The following is a 20,456-nucleotide window of genomic DNA, read 5'->3' on the forward strand; positions in this document are numbered from 1 at the left end:
GCTGCCGCACTGCCTTCTGGGGTGCTCCCCTTTTCCCGCCCTGTCACAGGGCGGGAAACAGGGGAGTGCCCCAGAAGGCAGTGCGGCAGCCTCCCGCGCACGCGGCCGCAGGAGCGCACTGCCTTTTGGAGCGCGCATCCCGCTTAAAAAAGGTGAAAATCTGGTCACCTTATGATAGCAGAAAGTAAAGACCGAAAATCCCATAAGTGCCTTGAATACAATTCTCAGTGTCCTCTTTGTAGACCCCCAAGTCAATTAACCAACGTCATATTGCCCATAGCAAGACGGGATAGAGTTCTCTCTTTGAATTTAGAGGCAAGCCTTATTTTTCAGTGGGAACTTCTTTAAATGTTGTGGCACAAGGTTAATAACTACAATTAATTACTCTTATGTGTAATAATACCGCAAAGGCAGGCGGTCTGATCCTATTAAATTGGACCCCAATCCAATAATCACTGTAATAAAATCGCACATGAGCTCTTACCAAAAAAAGAGACCTGCCGGCTTTCAGTAACCCCTTCCAATTTCCTCTTACAATGGTACAGTATGGATTTTGCAACGCTGGCATTCTTTCCTGTGCAATTTTTTTTCCTTTGGATCCATAAACAGTGTACTGTGCAATGAATAATTCTCCTCTAAGAATGAGCTCGGCGGCTTATTCACCGAGGATTTATGGATTACCCCCTCCGAAATAAGTCTCACGTAAAAAGCAGTTGTTGATGTGAAATCCATAACGGATTATCATGTCTTGGGGGTTATAAAAATAGCACTTCAGTCTCTTTCCTCCGTGAGGAGGGAGGGAAGGGGGATTCCTTTTGCCAAGTCATTTCCCGGAACACTGAACACAACACCCGGTCAGGAAGAAACTGTCATTTTTTTCCAAAGCCCATAGCTGAAGTTTTCATGTCTGGGGAGAACAGAGTGGTTATATGTATTGTCGAAGACTTTCACGGCTGGATTCAACTGGTTCTGGTGGGTTTTCCGGGCTGTGGGGCCATGGTCTGGTGGATCTTGTTCCTAACATTTTGCCTGCCTCTTCAGAGGTGTATCACAGAGGGAAGTCTGTTACACACTATGTAACAGACTTCCCTCTGTGATACACCTCTGAAGATTCCAGCTACAGATGCAGGCGAAACATTAGGAACAAGATCCACCAGACCACGGCCACACAGCCCAGAAAACCCGCCAGAACCAGAGTGGTTATGCTTGAGTCCTGAGGAAATCAGAGTATCTTGCAGTCTTCAGATCTTGCAGTCTAGGGAGATTTTATGCACCACATCAATATACCATGTCCAGGTCAATTATTCTGTTCCCCAGAGCTGGCAAAAAATAGGGCCTAACTGGTAGAATTGCTCAGGAGACTGGAGGAGTGGAGACTTGAGAGTCAGCGTGGCGTAGTGGTTAAGAGCAGGTGGATTCTAATCTGGAGAACAGGGTTTGATTCCCCACTCCGCCACCTGAGTGGCGGAGGCTTATCTGGTGAACCAGATGTGTTTCCGCACTCCTGCTTTCCTGCTGGGTGACCTTGGGCTAGTCACAGTTCTCTCAGAACTCTCTCAGCCCCATTTACCTTACAAGGTGTCTGTTGTGGGGAGAGGAAGGGGAAAGGAGCTTGTCAGCCACCTTGAGTCTCCTTACAGGAGAGAAAGGTGGGGGTAGAAATCAGTGGTGGGATTCAAATAATTTAACAATTGATTGTTTACAAGCACCATTTTAACAACCAGTTCTGCCAAAGTGGTGCGAACCTGCTGAATCCCACCACTGGTAGAAATCCAACTACTACTCCTCTTCTTCTTAAACAAGGAGATTGAACAACGACATCCCATGGTTCTGTGATACTACTTTCAGCTACATAATAGGAAGTGATGTCACTGCGTCATGGGACGCTCTTGGACATCATCAGAGCTCTATGTTTTAAAAAAACATACACTTGCAGGGAACTCGTAGAATGTCCCACAATGCAGTGGCGGCCCTTCCAGTTTACGTGCTGTTCCTCGTGCTTTTCTCTCACTCCTCAGTCAAATGGTGGCAGGTTGCCTTCCCTCTAAGGTAGCAGGTCCTTTTGGCCTTCTGCTGCTCTAAGCTTTCCAGAGTAGAACCAGAGTCACCTCCATATTCCTGCCTTATGACAACACAGCACTTCTTGTGCAATTACAGTAAAACACAGCTTATGCTAGCAAATAAAAAGGCCGGCTGCCACGCGCTTGCTATTTATTTTGTTTTTATACCCATCTTTCCTCCAAGGAGCTTGATCGATCCAGACGATCCCCTGATTTGGTTCTTGCAGTCGGAGAAGTTATCCATCAAATCTTCGCCAATATTTCCGTTGCCGCAAACCGGCAAAAATAATTAAGATGTAACCAGTGGTGGGATCCAAACATTTTAGTAACAGGTTCCCATGGTGGTGGGATTCAAACAGTGGCGTAGCGCCAATGGGGCTGGGCGGGGCACGACAGGGGTGTGGCCAGGCATTCCGGGGGCAGGGCGTTAATAATTTCTCTGTTACTGTAAAAAACTCTTACTGTAAAAAAAAAAGTTCCTAATTTCCAGCTGGTATCTTTCTGTCCATAATTTAAACTCATTATAGCAAGTCCTATCGTCGACTGCCAACAGAAACAACTACTTCTCCTCTAACTGACTGCCTGTCAAATACTTAATACTTTCAAATACTTTAGTTTTGTTTCTAGAAATCAAAAGAAGGATACTTTCCTTAAACAAGGAACTTTACCATATTTCTAAAACATGTTTTTAAAACAGCCCAACAGGGAGAATTATCCCGTTTTCTACCTTCGCTAACCAGCCACATAGGAAACAACAGGACTTTATGATTTTTGGACCTAATGGAATTTCTAACAGAAAAGCAGACCAAATTAGTAACCCCCTCTCGGCACACACAAATAATTAGTAACCCACTCTTGGGAACTGGTGAGAACCTGCTGGATCCCACCTCTGGATGTAACTAGACTGTCGGTTGATGTCCCCACCAATGTTTAGGACCAGAGAGCGCCACGTGGTTGGGATTTTGCTCAGATCTATGGGTAGGGTTGCCAGTTCTGAGTGGAGATTTGGGGAATGGAGCTTGGAGAGGGTGCAGTTTGAGAAGGGGAGGAAACTCAGCGGAGTGTAATGCTGTAGAGTCCATTCTCCAAAGCAGCCGGAACCGATCTGTCGTCTGGAGATCAGTTGTAGTAATGGGAGCTCTCCAGGCGCTGCCTGGAAGTTGACAACCCTAGCTCCTTCCACATTGTGCATGTGTTTTCTTCCCCTCGCTTTATGAATTGGGCTGAAAGAGAGTGACTATCCCAATGCTTAGTCACCAGTGCTGGCAGTCGCTATTCTCCAAGATAGCTGGCTCTCTACAAATCTAGTTCAACACTTCAGTGTCCACCAACAAGTCCGCAGTTCCACATCTTGAGCCAATCATTCCATTTCAGACTAGCCTACCTCGCAGGATCGTTGTGGAGGGAAGAGCCATAAATTTCTGCCTGAGGGGAAGGGTGGAACAACAACGTAATAAGTAGGTGGTTCCTTGACTGCTCGGTTGTGCTGGGAAACGTATCAATTTACTTATATTTAAAAGATTTATACGGCTGCCTTTCTTCCAGGCACCTGGGAGCCATATATAATTATTGAGTAGCTGCTCAACGGAAAACAACAGAGCGGCTTGTTCCTGTTGAATCATGACAAGAAGTCAAAGGTTCCGGTCTAGTTCATGGGAAAAGGATGTTATTTCTTCAAGCATCATTGAGTTTAGCCGTGATTTTTTTTGGTCTTTAATTGCAGAAGCGATCTCTGCATCCTTTCTCTAGACTTCACAGCGGTGCTTCTTTCCTCTCACCGGAGACATTATAAGACTGAGGTTTATATAATGTCAGCGGTGACATCCTGTTCGAGGTGTTGATGCAGCAGAAGTCATCAGAAACTTTATTTTGGCTTTTTGGCAAACAGCCTCCCAGTGCTGAGCAATTAAAAAGGATGGTATTTTGGAAGTGAAAGTTTTGGCTGCTGTTTTAAGCTGAGGTGATTTCCCTCCATTTTTTTTTCTTTTCAAAGAAATTTGGCTTTGCTGCTTAGGACTAGTTCAGCACGGTATAGTGGTTGAGGGTGGCGGTCTGTGATCTGGTTTGATTCCCCATGCCTCCACATGAAGCCTGCAACATGGGATTTTTGAAGACTCACTAATTGGAGCAGCAGTGGCGTGGGAGGTTAAGAGCTCGTGTATCTAATCTGGAGGAATCGGGTTTGATTCCCAGCTCTGCCGCCTGAGCTGTGGAGGCTTATCTGGTGAACTAGATTAGCTTGTGTACTCTGACACATGCCAGCTGGGTGACCTCGGGCTAGTCACAGCTTCTCGGAGCTCTCTCAGCCCCACCCACCTCACAGGGTGTCTGTTGTGAGGGGGGGAAGGGCAAGGAGATTGTCAGCCCTTTGAGTCTCCTGCAGGAGAGAAAGGGGGGATATAAATCCAAACTCTTCTCCTTCTTCTTCTAATTGTGCGATTCTCAAAAAGCATGGTTTGGGGGATATAACATGAGGCAGACTTGTTTTAGGGGCGGGATCTGTGCAAAGTTCCCCTAAAAAACCATTTGTTTACCGTCCTATACCCAGCGGTGGGATTCAAATAAGTTAACAACTGGTTGTTTACAAGCACCATGTTAACAACCAGTTCTGCTGAAGTGGTGCGAACCGGCTGAATCTCACCACTGCCTATACCCATGTTTATTGGCCAGTACGGAAGGGGCTTAGAGACCAAAACCCGCATCTTATTCCTCAACCTGCCTGCATAAGAAATGCCCGTTAGCTTTTTTTAAAAAGTCATTTGCTTTGTTGGAATATCCTTTGTTCCAAGAGACTTGTTTGAAAGTTCTTGAACAGAAACAGGTGAGGAGTTGCCGTCATAGTGGTCCCCACCAAAAATGAAGCAGAGAAGATGGCCTCTATGAGAGGAAGCTTGGGGAAGGCTGTAGGTTCGATTCCTGGCATCATCTCCGGTAGAAGTTGTTGGTAGAGGCCTTTCTGTGCCAGAGACCCTGGGGAGCTGCTGCCAGCCAGAACAGACAGTGCTAAAGTCTGACTCAGTGTCACAATTATGTTCATCTGTCTGATGTGGTAAAAAAAAGGTATTTAGGGAATTTGCTGATTCATCGCTGTGAGAATACCTTTTTGCTTTGGGCGATATGATACTTATGTCTTAGGTGCTTTAGCAGTCTGCCCTGTATGGTTCTCCTTTCCAATTTGACCTTCACCGTAGGGGTGTCCAGCAAGTGAGTTTCACAGCAGCGTGGGGTGTTGAACTCTAGTTTCTTTGACTTCAGTCTGACACTTTGACCATTATAGCACAGTTACTCCCTTGCGGCCTGCTTTGTTCCTTATTTGATGACCATTGACACCCGCTTGCTAGCACTAATCTTTTTTTTTTAAGTAATTTGCCATTGTGTGTATGTATGTATATATGTGTATATGTATATGTGTGTGTGTATATATATAAACCATAAATCTTATCGCATATGATGAATAAGAAATAATAATAATGGGCAGAGAAGCTTTTATAAACTCTAACCCAGTGTTTCCCAACCTTTTCGAGGTCAGGGTACCCTTGACCTCACTCTTCATATCTCACAGTACCCCTGCCGCCATCCTCCACCTTCCCCCCCCCATTGCCCCTGCTTGCCACACACCCCACCTTCCCCTCCCAGGGTGAAGGGAAGCACTGGGGGTGGGGGTGGCTGCTGACCTTGTGGCAGGCCCTGCCCCATGGGCCAGCTCCATGTCCTTGCTGGCGCCGGTGGGAGACACCACAAAAATGAGGGGGGCGGTAGTGTTGCCGCGGTACCCCTGGGACATGCTCACGGCACCCCAGGGTAGCACGGTACCCTGGTTGAGAATGGCTGCTCTAACCGCTATATCACCCTGTCTCAGGGTTTTCTGCAGTGGCCAGCCCTAGGTCTTTAGTAACTTTGCAAGCCAACCATTACATCACTGCAACTATCTGACAAAGGGAGCATCGACTCTCAAAATTGTATCCTCTGAAAATCTTGTTGGACTATAAGGCATTGAACTCAAAGCTACCTCGCCCTGGTTCAGCAGAGGTTTTGTTTAGTTATGGTCACCAGCAGCTATAATGTGAGATTGCTTAATATTCTTTTAAAGCCATTTTCACGTATCTTGTGGCAGGGGGTTCCACATGTTGATTCATTGCAGGCTGGCAATCCTCCTTCCCCATTTGACCTTCACGGTTGGGGTGTCCACCAAGTGAGTTTCACAGCAACGTGGAGGATTGAACTCAGGTTTCTCTGACTTCAGTCTAACACTTTAACCATTATAGCACAGTTAGTCTCTTGCGGCTTGTTTTGTTTCTTATTTGATGACCACTGATACCCGCTTGCTAGCACTAATTTTTTTTCCTAAGTAACTTGCCATTCCCACAGATCTTGTGGCAGGGAGTTCCACAGGTCGATTCATTGCAGGCTGGCAATCCTACCTGCAATTGCAGCCGGGGGGAGTGTAAGCTTTAAAACTGTCACGTTCGATGCACGGTGGTTTGAGAATGTGCACATCTATAGTTTCCCGGTCATTCGTTGCCTTGCAAAACAGACGGTCTCGGCAACATTTGCTGAATCCAGTCAAACACGGACATTTGACAGAGCCCACGAGGAAAAGAAGTTAAAAGCGATGCATAGGATACTCGGTGCAAAATCCTGCTGAAGAAACTAAACAAGGAAAACGATAGCTATTCATGAGCTGAGATTGGCTGGGAAGGGAATGCAGGTTTTATTTTTTTTATTTTTTTGAGCGTTGGAACAGTTTCAAGAGGAGTGGAAACTATTTTGAGTGGAACAGCTGCATATTTTTGCACTGCCCATCCCCGTGAGGAATAAAAAGAGAATAACATGATGCATAAAAATAATGAGAAAATGTGCCTCGTTTGAATGGAGAGGTCCCAGAATCCAATCTTATTTTATCTTATTTGAATTTAGATTACCTTGCGGTGAAATTTTTATCTTGGGCGGGGTATGCAGCTCAGATGGGAATCATCTCAGTGGCCCACTATCTTCCAGTTGTCAATGTATAACTCACCATCATGGTTCAGATCAGGAGTCATTTTGGCTTCTAGGAGCAGCAGTGGCATAGTGGGTAAGAGCAGGTGTACTCTAATCTGGAGGAACCGGGTTTGATTCCCCACTCTGCCGCCTGAGCTGTGGAGGATTATCTGAGGAATTCAGATTAGCCTGTGCACTCCAACACACACCAGCTGGGTGACCTTGGGCTAGTCATAGTTCTTCTGAGCTCTCTCAGCCCCACCTACCTCACGGGGTGTTTGTTGTGAGGGGGGAAGGGAAAGGAGTTTGTAAGCCCCTTTGAGACTCCTTGCAGGAGAGAAAGGGGGATATAAATCAAAAACTCTTCTTTTTTGTTTTGTAAACAAAAAATGGAAGTTCCTTGGAGGAAGAATCTTGTTTCCTTCTTCTATCCATGCGGGCCAACGCTGCTCTGTGATTAAAATGACTTTCCTCTTCTCCTGTCTTGCCCTGAGATCAGTCAAAAGGTGAAATTAATGGGTAGATTTTTGGTTGTTATCCTTCCCCGTTTGGAGAATGAGCTCAGCTTCGACCCGGCATCGCCTCCATTCCTTCTCACTCCATCGCAGGAGAAAATGTGAGTCAGAGCTCAATCCTCAAGAGACAGTAAACATCACAAGAGTTCAAGGAGCTGGAAGAAGTCCTGAAGGGGAGGGGGGAAGAGAGAGAGAGAGAGAATGCAGAGAGAGTAGGGTTTTGGTTGCCATCACGCCTGCAGGAGACTCAAAGGAGTTTACAATCTCCTTGCGCTTCCCTCCTCACAACAAACACCCTGTGAGGTGGGTGGGAGGCTGAGAGAGCTCCGAGAAGCTGTGACTCGCCCAAGGTCACCCAGCTGGCGTGTGTGGGAGTGCACAGGCTAATCTGAATTCTCTAGATAAGCCTCCACAGCTCAGGCGGCAGAGTGGGGAATCAAACCCGGTTCCTCCAGATTAGATACACGAGCTCTTAACCTCCTACGCCACTGCTGCTAGAAGGGGGATGGTTCCTTGTTCCTAGAAGGGGGATGTGTTGCTATTTATTTATTTTATTAGGCTTATAAGCCACCCTTCCCCAGATGGGCTCCAGACAACTCCCCACTTTCAACTACAGTAAAGCAATAAAATATATCCATTTAACCTCCCGGCGCTTTCATTTCCAGTGTCAACTGGAAGGGGAATAAAATCGTGATCGAATATAACAATAAAATCATGATCAAGGACAACCACCCCTGTAAATACAAATAATCAAGCAAACAGCAAGGGGGGAAGGAAGAAGAGGAGCATTCCTCAATCTTTAAGCAGTCTCAAAGCAGATTTCAAACTCCTCCCCTTCCTCTCCCCATGACAGACACCTTGTAAAGTAGGTGGGGCTGAGGCCCCTTCCGCACATGCAGAATAATACACTTTCAATCCACTTTCAATGCTCTTTGCAGCTGTGCAGAATCACAAAATTCACTTGCAAACAATTGTGAAAGTGGATTGAAAGTGCATCATTCTGCACATGCGGAAGGAGCCCGAGAGAGGTCAGAGAGAACTGCGACTGGCCCGAAGTCACCCCAGCAGGCTTCATGTGGAGGAAGAAGCAACCAAACCCAGTTCACCAGGCAAGAGTCCGCCACTCATAGGGAGGAGTGGGGGAATCAAATCCACTTCTCCAGATTAGTCTGCTCCTCTCAACCACGACACCATGCTGGGAGAGAGCTTTGCTGCATTGCATAAGCATTCATTTTTAAATATCCATGTTCATCCATTGCACTATAATTAACTCCAAAGCCTCCATTGCAACAATACGATAAGGCGTGTGTGGGTTATATGGCGCAGGCGGAAGCATGTTTACTCAGAAGTGAGTCCTGTTGTATTTGACGGAGCCGGATCATGAGTAAGCAGACAGAAGATTACATCCTCACAATTAATTAATTAATTAATTAATTAATTAATTAATTAAGCCTAATTACAGTCTCTGAGCCTATTGCGAAGGGTGCAAAGATAGACGAACTTTCTAGAGGATAGACGGGGTGAGAACCTCTGGCTCTCAGATGTTCAGGAACTACAATTCCCATCAGCCCCTACCAGCATGGCCAATTGGCCATGCTGATGGCGACTGATAGACCAAAAGTTCCTGAACCATCTGGAAACTTGCAGGTTCTAGAGGATAGCCAGGGGTAGGGAACCTGCGGCTCTCCAGATGTTCAGGAACTACAATTCCCATCAGCCCCTACCAGCATGGCCAATTGGCCATGCTGATGAAAACTGATGGGAGTGTAGTTCCCTGAGCTATCTGGAAAAGCAGGACCCTGAGACTCATCCATAGAAACAAAACTAAGTATTTGAAAGTATTAAGTATTTGACAGGCAGTCAATTAGAGGAGAAGTAGTTGTTTCTGTTGGCAGTAGACGATAGGACTTGCTATAATGAGTTTAAATTATGGACAGAAAGATACCAGCTGGAAATTAGGAACTTTTTTTTTAACAGTAAGAGTTTTTTACAGTAACAGTGAAACTATTAATGCCCCGCCCCCGGAATGCCCGGCCATGCCCCCGTCGCGCCCGCCCAGCCCCATTGGCGCTACGCCACTGTTTGAATCCCACCACCTTGGGAACCTGTTACTAAATTTTTTGGATCCCACCACTGGGGGCACCTATGTGCTGTAGAGTTGCCAGGTCTGAGTTGGGAAATACCAGGAAATTTTGAGTTTGGGGCCTGAGGAAGGTGACTTTTGAGGAGGGTAGAGACCTCAGCTGCGTACAATGCCATCGAATCAGAAGAGTTTGGATTTATACCCCACCTTTCTGTCCAGTAAGAAAGGTGGCTTACAGGCTCCTTTCCCCTCCTCTCCCCACAACAGACACCTTGTGGGGTAGGTGGGGCTGAGAGAGTTCTGAGAGAACTGTGACTAGCCCAAGGTCATTCAGCAGGAATGTGGGAGTGTGGAAACAAATCCGGTTCACCAGATAAGCCTCTGCCCCTCAGGTGCAGGAGTGGGAAATCAAACCCGGTTCTCCAGATTAGAATCCATCTGCTTTTAACCACTACACCACACTGGCTCTCTACAGCAGCCATTTCCTCTGTGGAAACTGATCTTGGGCATCTGGGTATCAATTGTTATAGCAGAAGATGTCCAGGTACCACCTGAAGATCGAGAACCCTAGTGCCCTGCATGTGGTCTTTCTAGGTCATTCTGGGAACCAGGCCTTTGGACTGGGTTGGACGGGTCTTTGGTCAGATTTAGCTAGGCTCTTCTTAGAATTTTAATTAATTCATTTTAAAGAGAGCAGTCCAAGGCAAGGGTTCCTCAGCAACCTCATGTTAGAAAATGCAAGATATGTGGTAATCTTAAGGACAATTTTATGGGGGCAATCCCCAATTCCATAACATGGGACTTACTTCTGAGTAGACTTGCTTAGGACTATTTCAGAAGTGTTTAATGTCCTGTACGCCTCTGTTATAGTGCCAAAGACTAATAAAGTCCCTCCTGGTGTATGATCCTAAATATGCAGTGACTTAGTGGCGTGGTGTAGTGGCGTAGTGGTTTAGAGCAGGTGCATTCTAATCTGGAGGAACCGGGTTTGATTCCCCGCTCTGCCGCCTGAGCTGTGGAGGCTTATCTGGGGAATTCAGATTAGCCTGTGCACTCCCACACACGCCAGCTGGGTGACCTTGGGCTAGTCACAGCTTCTCGGAGCTCTCTCAGCCCCACCCACCTCAGAGGGTGTTTGTTGTGAGGGGGGAAGGGCAAGGAGATTGTAAGCCCCTTTGAGTCTCTTGCAGGAGAGAAAGGGGGATATAAATCCAAACTCTTCTTCTCTTCTCAACTCACCTGGAGAACTAATGTCCTGCTCCTTTGTTAGATGATTCAAGCGTGGAAATGCGCAATTGAAACATTTTATGGAACGGGTGCAATTAAAATCACCTGGCAATTAAAATTCCATTTTAAGGGGTTTTTTAATCTCTCCAGGGCTGTTGGCAACCCTGCAGGTCCATCCTCACAGCTGATTCATGTTTTGACATGGCAATTAAATGGTTAACATTTGTTCCCTTAGAGGAAGAGTGCTTAAGTTGGAAGAAGGCTTGAGGAAGACATCAGAATTTGCTCAGTGGAAAGGAAATAAGAACTACCCCAGCGGTAATAAGCACTGACATAAAGCTTTGGAACGTTCAAAACCATTCATATAAATTGTATTAGTAATTCCTACCACGGTGCTGAAAGGAAGTTGACGTTATTATCCCCCTATTTCAAATGCAGGTTGAGACTTGGAGCAAAAGCCTCCTAGAAAAATCCTGGCTGACATAAGGATTGAACCAGGGACTTCCTGGTTTTTTGGTTACTATACTAACAGGGCCCTGGCCTGGATGGTCCATGGTAGCCCAATCTTGGGAACTGAGCAGGGTCAGCCCTGGTTAGTACCTGGATAGGAGACCAACATCATCATCCTCATCATCATCATCATCATCATCATTATTATTAATTCAATTTGATAAACCGCCCTACCCCCGAAGGGCTCAGGGCGGTGTACAACAACAGACAACAAACCCAATAAAACAAATCGAATAGCCCCAGTTAAAACAGTACAGACCCTTAAAACTATAAAACTATAGCAGCAGTAACCTTCAGTAAGTGATTAATAATAAGAAGAGACGTCTGGCATCAGACCCCAGTGATCAAAACCTGGGAGGGAGGGGGTTGGCAGATGGTCAAATATATAGCCTTAGGCTGTTATGCCAAGGCAGGCAATGGCAAACAACCTCTGAACGTCTCTTGCCTGGAAGGGATAGCCATTGGTCGGCTACAACTTAACACCCAGCGTGGTGTAGTGGTTAAGGTCTGGTGGGTTCAAATCTGGAGAACTGAGTTTGATTCCCCACTGTTCCACATGAAGCCTTCTGGGGGACCTTCTGCACTTACTGTGTTGTACCAGTTTCTACTCAGGTTCAACTCAGTGTATCCGCACTACAACCGAGCTCGACGTTGTCTTGTCTCTGTTCCCCCGCTTTCGAGAACCCAGCGACATCCCTGTAGCAGTTATGGAACTGCGACTTCGCTGGTGGAACAAAGGTCGATATAAACAGCCCGAGAGCTTCGAGAAATGCGGGCGCATCCCGAAAGCGACACCGCATCCATTCAGCACAATCAGGAGCAGCTTTGTTCGCATGTGCAGGAGCGGGGAAGAGTCGTGGACGAGGGCAGAGAGGCCCGCTTGGCTTTTTTTATACACCCAGTTTCCCTCACGTTTCGAAGCTACCTGATATCGAGATCGTTTCAAAGTGGCGAGGAGAAATCACTGACTGGAAAAATTTTGGCGCCAAAGCTTCGTAGCTCCGACTGCGCCCGGAAGTAGTTCAAGCGTGTCAATGCTACGTAGCTGCGACGTACGGAAACTGTAAAAAAAAAACAAAGAACGTTCCCGTTTCCCTCCGTAACACAAGCGCCAATCACGATCGAGGAGCGAAACAGGTACCCGCCCACTTAGCTCGGTTCCAGGGGGCCAAGGAAGTTGCTGTGCGGACAGCCAGGAATCACCCCCCATTGAAGGGAACCGAGTCGACCTTCACTCCCTTTTGTAGTGCGGAAACACCCTGGATGACCTTGGGCTAGTCACAGTTCTCTCTGAACTCTCTCAGCCCCACTGACCTCACAAGGTGTCTGTTGCAGGGAGAGGAAGGAGTTTGTAAGCTGCCTCGAGTCTCCTTACAGGACAGAAAGCCAGCATATAAATCCAAACTCTCCTTCTTCTTAACAGCAGTGTCCATCACCATGCTAACAGAAGAGAATATTAAGGGGTGATACGATAGCCACGTTTAAATATTTGAAGGGATGTCATGTTGAAAATGGAATAAGCTGTTTTTCGGCTGCTTTTGAGACTAGAACAAGGAGCAGAACTAGGGTTCAAGGTGCAGGAACTAGGAGGAAAGGAGATTCCATCTAAACATTAGGAAGAACGTCCTGACAATAAGGGCTGTTCAGCCGTGGAATATGCAGCCTTGGAGGGTGGTGGAGTCTCCTTTGGAGGTTTCTAAACAGAGGCTGGAGGGCCATCTGTCGGGAGTGCTTTGATTGTGTCTTCCCGCAAGGCAGGGGGTTGGACTGGATGGCCTCTAAGATCTCTATATGATCTCTGTGTGCTTCTATGAGTTAAACCCTTCCAAATCCATTGAGGTCAGCGTGTCTTTGAAAGGTCTAGGTCTGTTTAGGATTGAACTATTAGTTGTGCCATACATTTTCTGGAAAGCTTTTTCAATATGGTCTGGACTCTTTCCATCGTGAGTGGGAGCATTCAGAAGACTGATTACGGCACCAACGTAATCCACCCTGCACCGTTTCCCCCTCATTCATGTGTGTCCTTGTGCAAAAGAAAAGACACCAGACCTGCTTTTCTTCTTGTTCCAAAAGGCGCAAGTCCACTGTCTTAGGTTTGATTTACAGATGTTGACAAGGAACAGAAGGGCTAGCCAGGGCTAACTTTTCCCCTCTTACTACTAACGTGCCAAGTGCTTATTATGGGCTAACAATCCATTACGGACAACCCCTTGATGTAGCCATTTAGCTGTTAATCTCGATTTGTGGTCAGCGGAGAAGAAGATTGTTAATCATCCATGAGACTAAATGGAGGCTAAGTGGTTTTGAAAAGGCTGCTGTTGTTTGTAATAAAGTGGGGAGGGGGGGTGGAGTTGGCAGTATCAAGTTTGGCCAGCATTTGCGATTCTGTGTATCACACTGGTAGCGTTACAGCCGGTTCTCCTTCCAAGCTATCCAACCAACTACTTGGGAGAGTGTTGACATCCGGCTGACAGCATCACCCGAGGTTGTCAGATGGTGCCGGCAGAGGTGGGGAGAATGGTAGGGTAGTCAGATCCAGGTTTTGAACCTCCTGGAGATTTGGGGATGGACCCGGGGGAGGATACAGACCTCAGTGGGGTACAGGGCCATAGAAGCTACCCTCCAAAGCAGCCGCTCTCTCCAGGGGAGTTTATCACTTTTGTTTGGAGAGGAGCTATACTTCCAGGAGATCCCCAAGTCCTGCTCAGATGCTGGAATCCCTAATGTCACCCAAGGGGCTGTCAGCCGGGTTCAAATGAGTCTCTCTTTAGATGCAGATGACCACCATACTACTACTAGCCGTAGTGACTGAAGGGAACCTGTTCATTCACAGGCAGTATATTTCTGAATCCCAGTTCTAGGAGGCAACATCAGGGGAAAGCCTTGATCTCTGTGCCCTGTTGTTGACCCGCCAGAGCAGGGGTGTCAAACTCGCAGTCCTCCAGATGTTCATGAACTACAATTCCCGCCAGTCCCTCCCAACATGAGCATTAGCTATTCTGGCAAGGGCTGGTGGGAATTGTAGTTCTGATCCAGAGGGGCTCTTCTTATCAGGGGAAGGCCTTGGTCGCTATAGCCTTCAGCACGCCCTAAATTGGGTCACCATGAGATGGTTCTGACTTGACGGCACCTTTTTCTGAAAATGAAAAGGGGGAGAAATTAAATATTTTCCCCCATTTCAGCCTCCCTCTCAGCCTTCTACCTTTAATATAAAAATGTTTCTAATGGTTCTGAAGGCAATGCACGAGAATGCACTGAAGGAGAAGAATATATCAGTACTGTTGTAGCACATAAAGTGTCCGTGGTACTTCTCGCCTGTTTGAGTAACGAACAGCATCTTGAGAAAAAAAACCTCCATCTGTATTCCTCTCCCCCACCGCCAAACAGTTCACATTCACAGGCTTTCCTCGTTTCAGATGTATTCATCTTGGCTTTTGAGAAAATGCTACCTTTACTTTTTTTGCAAAAATGCTACCTCTACCTCTACTTTGATCTTTTGGAAAGGAAACATTTAACTAAATATTTTTAACTCCGGGAGAACAGAAAACCGAACACCAGGATTTCCTGCTTTAATTCTGCATAGACATGTTCAAATCAACAAGATTTTGTTTCAGGCTACTGTAGTGGTGGTTAAAAATAATTTATTCTCTTGCCGAGGAGAATGTTGACATATTCCCCACTTTTCACTACCAGTAGGAACCCGAAGCAACCGACAGCAAAATTCTCCTCTCCTTACAACCGCAGGTTCCCAAGTTAAGGCTGGATCCACGTTTCGCCCCTTCCACACATGCCGAATATTGCACTTTCAATTCACTTTCACAATTGCTTGCAAGTGAACTTAGCTATTCCACACAACTGCAAAGTGGATTGAAAGTGGATTGAAAGTGCATTATTCTGTGTGGGCAAAGGGGGCCTTAGAGAGGATGTTAGCCATTCACCTCCTGTGTTTTCCAGTCTGGGGAATTATTTTAATAGCACAATAATTTGGACAGCCAACTCCATCCTGGGAAATTACTGGAGATTTAAGGTGTAGCTAGCAACGGGGAGCATTTGGGTGAGCGGAAAGACCTCAGCGGTGTATATTTCTCCAGGATCTCCCGGTAGTCTGGATATCTGTTGTAATTCCAGGAGAACTTCAGGCCTGAATTTGAAGTCAATAAACTGATACAGTAACGAGTGACATGTGGACCCGGCCAGAATTTTGTTAGCTACCGTGTTTCCCCGAAAATAAGACAGTGTCTTATATTAATTTTTGTTCCCAAAGATGCGCTATGTCTTATTTTCAGGGGATGTCTTATTTTTCTGTGTTCTGTTCATCGGACATGCTTCCAAACAAAAACTTTGCTACGTCTTACTTTCGGGGGATGCCTTATATTTCACACTTCAGCAAAACCTCTACTACGTCTTATTTTCCAGGAATGTCTTATATTCGGGGAAACGGGGTAGTTGACGCAGTTGTTTAAAAAGGACTAATACTGATTATGCAACAGGTATTCATGAGAAAACAGATACTTTACTTCTTAAACTGATACAGTCAGAAGGGTAAATAGTCCGATTTAGCGTAGGGAAAACATGCTGTAGTTTTCCAGTCGAGAGTTTTTTATGCTATGACAGATAATCCCCTCGCCATCCTTCCGAGAGATTTCTGCTTGCACTGAAATATAAGCCTGTTTCCATCTTGCATGTCGTTCCTGCGTGCGCAACCATTCCTAGCCAAGTATTAAGTAGCAAGTAAGCCAGATTGCAGGCATATTTCAGATTGCTTGGTATGCTTTCAGAGATGCTAGCCCTGCCAGGAAAGCCTTCCCCACCCAAAAGAAAAATTAGGGTTTTTTCTGAAGAATGTTCCTCAAAACCAGCGTCAACACACCTGTGGTCTTACCTGTTAAACCGGGGCAAATTTGCTGCTGTTCGAGCTTTTGAAGGAGAAAGTGTGAAACTTTCGACCTTTGGGGAAATTTTTCCACAGGCTTTCTTCTGCCGCTGGGCCTCTGAGCATCTGCCCCAGAAATATCAATCCTGGCAGAGGTTTTGAGGAGACGTTTTGAGAAGTCCTCACTCCTTTCGTACTGCAGAGGGCTGTGTATCGTGAATTGAACATACACCCTAGAACACTCCGAATACTTCTCCACAGCTTCAGATTTCTCCAGAGACTGGGTTGCCAGCCTCCAGGTAGCGCCTGGAGATATCCTGTCAGGGACGTACTGCTCACAAGGACATGTGACACCACACCTGTGGTCTTACCTGTTAAACCGGGCAAATTTGCTGCTGTTCGAGCTTTTGAAGGAGAAAGTGTGAAACTTTCGACCTTTGGGGAAATTTTTCCCCAGGGACATCAGGGGATTTTCCCCTGGGAATTTTTCCCCATGACACCACATGTCCCTGGGCGCATGCCATCCAAACACATGGGGGGGTGCCGCATCCAGGCCACACATATCGGCTCCGGGTGGTAGACCTGGGCGCCGTCGCCAGCTTCGGTAGATTGGGGTGCCATCGCCAACCTGGCGCTCTTCCGTCAGATCAGCAGATGTCTCTCTCTCCCCCCCCCCACCCCCATCTCCTGCATTTAGGAAAAATGCAGCAGGGGGGGAGAGAAAACTCAGATTTTGCCCCGGCTTTATTTTCCCTAGATACGCCTCTGTATCCTGCTTTTACATTTGCTCTCCAGACAGCCAAGATCAGTTTCCCTGGAGAAAATGGAGAATGGACTCTATAGCATTATATCCAGTGGTGGGATCCAAAAATTTTAGTAACAGGTTCCCATGGTGGTGGGATTCAAACAGTGGGGCTGGTGGGGCACGACGGGGGCATGGCCGGGGCATTCTGGGGGCGGGGCATTGCTGGGCGGGGCTGTGGTAAGGACGCAGCCGCTGCGCCGGTCCTTGGGCGGGAAACAAGGCTCGCAGGCACAGGCTGCCACGCACGCCGGTGCACCTCCTGCTAGACTGCTTCAAGTTCTGCGCGCTACTGCTAAGGAGCGGAGGAGGGGCGTAACTATGGCAAAAATCGCATGGCAAAATCACCCATGAGTAACCCCCTCTCGGCACACACAAATAATTAGTAACCCACTCTCGGGAACCTGTGAGAACCTGCTGGATCCCACCTCTGATTATATCCCGCAGAAATCTACCCTGCTCCCCACACCCTGCCCTCTCCAGGCTTCATGCCCCAAATCTCCCAGGCATTTCTCCACCCTGAGCTGGCAACCATACCCTCTGCAAGTCAAGGGTCATGTGCCTGATCTAGAAGGGATCTGGGAGAGCCAGGAAAGAAGGTTTTCTCCTTTCAGAATCTCCTGGGAACGCTGCACAAGTCAAGAGGGTAAAGTGAGAACAGAGGAGCTCCGCTTGAAATAGCTGCTCATTATCCAGTTCTCTCCCTGGTATTTTTGCTTTCTTTTCTCCTTTTTTTTAAACTGGCAGAGCATACCCACAAAAAGCCTATTCACTGTTTTACTTTCCATCATTCCTGGCCTTGTTTTCCTTTTGCAGCCGAGGGAGAAGTTATGCAACCAGGCTGTGGTCCAAGCCGTTCAGAATTCAAGGATGGCCTAGTCAGAGAAGAGGGGGAAGTTAACCCTTTGAGCCTAATTCTGGTTATTTGGAAGCAGTTTACCCACCAATCCTTCCCCGGTGCTGTGCAGAAGTTGCAAAACACTGCACAGAACTGAGCTGCCCAGGAAAGTTCTCCCTCCTGGGGGGGGGGGGGGAGAACCAATGCAGTGGTCACATGGCTGTACACATACATGAATTACAGGGAACATTGATTAAAAGCAGGGGTGTACCACGCAGTGGTGGCAAACCTTTGGCACTCCAGATGTTTTGGACTACAATTCCCATCAGCCCCTGCCAGCATAGCCAATTACCATGCTGGCCGGGGCTGATGGGAATTGTAGTCCATAACATCTGGCGTGCCAAAGGTTCGCCACCACGGGCCTAGGGGGACATATGGGGTCAAATGTCCCTGGCCTGTGGCCATTTGGTTGCATGGGGGGACAGAATATCACACATTTTCAGTGGACCATTGCTGTGTTCAGATTTGTGAGTTGGGGTATGTTCTATAATGTGAGCCACGTGGCGTAGCGGTTAAGTGCTTGCACTGTCACTCACATGGTCAGGAGTTCGAGCCCGCTGTGGGTCAGATATCCTGGCAGCTGGCTCACGGTCAACTCAGCCATCCATCCATTCCTTGGTCGGTAAATGAGTACCTAGCTCATAGATAGAGGGTAAAAAATAGCTGGGGAAAGCAATGGCAAACTATCCCACAAAAACGGATTGCCTATGAAATCACTGCTTGCGGTGGTACCCCAGGGTCGAACACGACTGAAGGGGAAACTTTACCTATAATGTGACTTTGAGATGACCTGGTGCAAAAAAACATTGTTTGGTCGTGGTGGGGGAGAGCCACACCGGAGGGGGCGGGGGTTGGAAGTAAATCCAGCTAATTTCAGTGGCACTTCCTTCCAAGTCGATAGGTTCAGGGTCGCACCCCCGGAGGCATTCTTGATGATCTAAAAAGCCCTGGGTTTTTAATTTTATTAAATTTATACCCCACCTTTCTCCCCAATGGAGACACAAAACAGCTAATCTCGTTCTCCGCTTCATGTTATCTTCACAACGACCCTGTGAGGTAAGTCAGGCTGAATCCAAGGGGTCAACCCAACAAGGTTTTCTGGCAGAGTGGGGATTCGAACCTAGATCTCCTAAACCTTCATCCAGCACTCTAACCACTGCACCACACTAGCTCTTGCTATGACATATATGCTATTTATATGTACTTTAATCACTGATAGATTTCTTATCCCAATCCCTTTTCCTGTGGGTAACTTATTGATTTTTGAGGCTGGTGGCTTTAGGATGGAGAATTTTTTTTTAAAAAAAAGAATAGCACTAACTGAGCACCGCAGCACTGATTTTGAGGCAAGAACGAACATTGGAAGGGCACTGACATTAAGGGTTTCCAAAATAGGGGGCAGGGAGCAACTTTGTTGGGCGGAAAAGAAGACTTCTTGGCCAAGATCCAGGTGTTTTGTTCTCAGTTTTTAAGTGCAATCCTATCAGGTCTACCCAGAATAGTTCTAAATAAAACTCAGTAGGGTAAACTCCCATGAAAGTGTTCTTAGAAATACTACTCTGAGTGGCAACAAGAGAAGTTTTTTTAAAAAATTTAAAAAAATTAAAAATTGTCAACGGACCTATGGTATGACATCATTTCCAAGAAAACCTCAGAAGTGACATCATGGCCCTCTAGGAATCACTGGAAACTCTGTGGTAAAACCAACTGTTTCTAGTGGTTTTTAAAGAGGACTTCTAAAGTGTCACTCCTGGGTTTCTCCCAGGCTGACCTCAGTCCTCTTCCAGAATCATCAAGTTTCCAGCAATTCCCTACAGACACAAGTTGTGGAATTTGGGGGATTTCCTGGAAGTGATGTCATACCATGCTGATGGCTGTCCCCACTCCATGTCTTTGCTGTTCCTCAGTCTCCTGCTGAGTTATTTGGAAATCAGCTTGATTGGCCTGTGCCTTTTGGCTAGATGGGATAAGGCTCTGCAGAGACAAAATGGTAATTCAGCACATTCCTATCCGATGACTCCTCTGCATTGTGAAGACAGGCGTTTAAGGCCAGAGCGAAAAGTTTTGCTCTGAAATGCACGTCCGGAGGTCACTGTTAAAACTGGCACAATAGTAACTAAGATGCAAGAATTACACCATCAGCTATTATATTTTTAAACTGAACAAAAACTGTGATTTTGTTGGGGATTTTATTATCTATGAAAAATGTTTATTTTTATATTGTGTTGTTTTGCAAGACGCCCTGAGCCCGCCCTTGCATGGGAAACGGTGGGATATAAACCCAATAAACTAAACCAATAAACTCGGCTTTTTGCCGAGTCCCCTCCCAAGCCTGGGGTCGGGCGCCGCCAATAACTTTTTATGTGCCGCTGCTACTGTATTTTAAACCATTTTAATGCTTATATATTTATTTTTCCTATTATTGTATTTTATATGTGCCTATTGGCCTTTGTTCACCACTCAGAGCCCTTTGGGGATTGAGTGGTATAAGAATTTTTTATGTTGTTG

General features: G+C 46.6%; 2 protein-coding genes across 2 annotated transcripts in view; one reads left to right on the forward strand and one right to left on the reverse strand.

Annotated features, from left to right (window-relative positions):
* Positions 1–16,869, reverse strand: part of LOC125426389 (inverted formin-2-like) — a 54,531-nt gene extending 37,662 nt beyond the window's left edge. Inside the window, exons 1-3 of the mRNA XM_048484646.1 lie at positions 16,809–16,869; positions 16,620–16,683; positions 16,258–16,374 (exon numbers count right to left, since the gene is read on the reverse strand). Of these exons, the coding sequence (XP_048340603.1) occupies positions 16,258–16,374; positions 16,620–16,683; positions 16,809–16,869 (242 nt within the window). The remainder of the gene's footprint in view (positions 1–16,257; positions 16,375–16,619; positions 16,684–16,808) is intronic.
* LOC125426390 (inverted formin-2-like) overlaps positions 1–20,456 on the forward strand; it is a 100,915-nt gene that overhangs the window by 37,372 nt on the left and 43,087 nt on the right. The window lies entirely within an intron of this gene.

Source organism: Sphaerodactylus townsendi, linkage group LG02, assembly GCF_021028975.2.
Source record: "Sphaerodactylus townsendi isolate TG3544 linkage group LG02, MPM_Stown_v2.3, whole genome shotgun sequence".
Taxonomy (NCBI): Eukaryota; Metazoa; Chordata; class Lepidosauria; order Squamata; family Sphaerodactylidae; genus Sphaerodactylus; species Sphaerodactylus townsendi.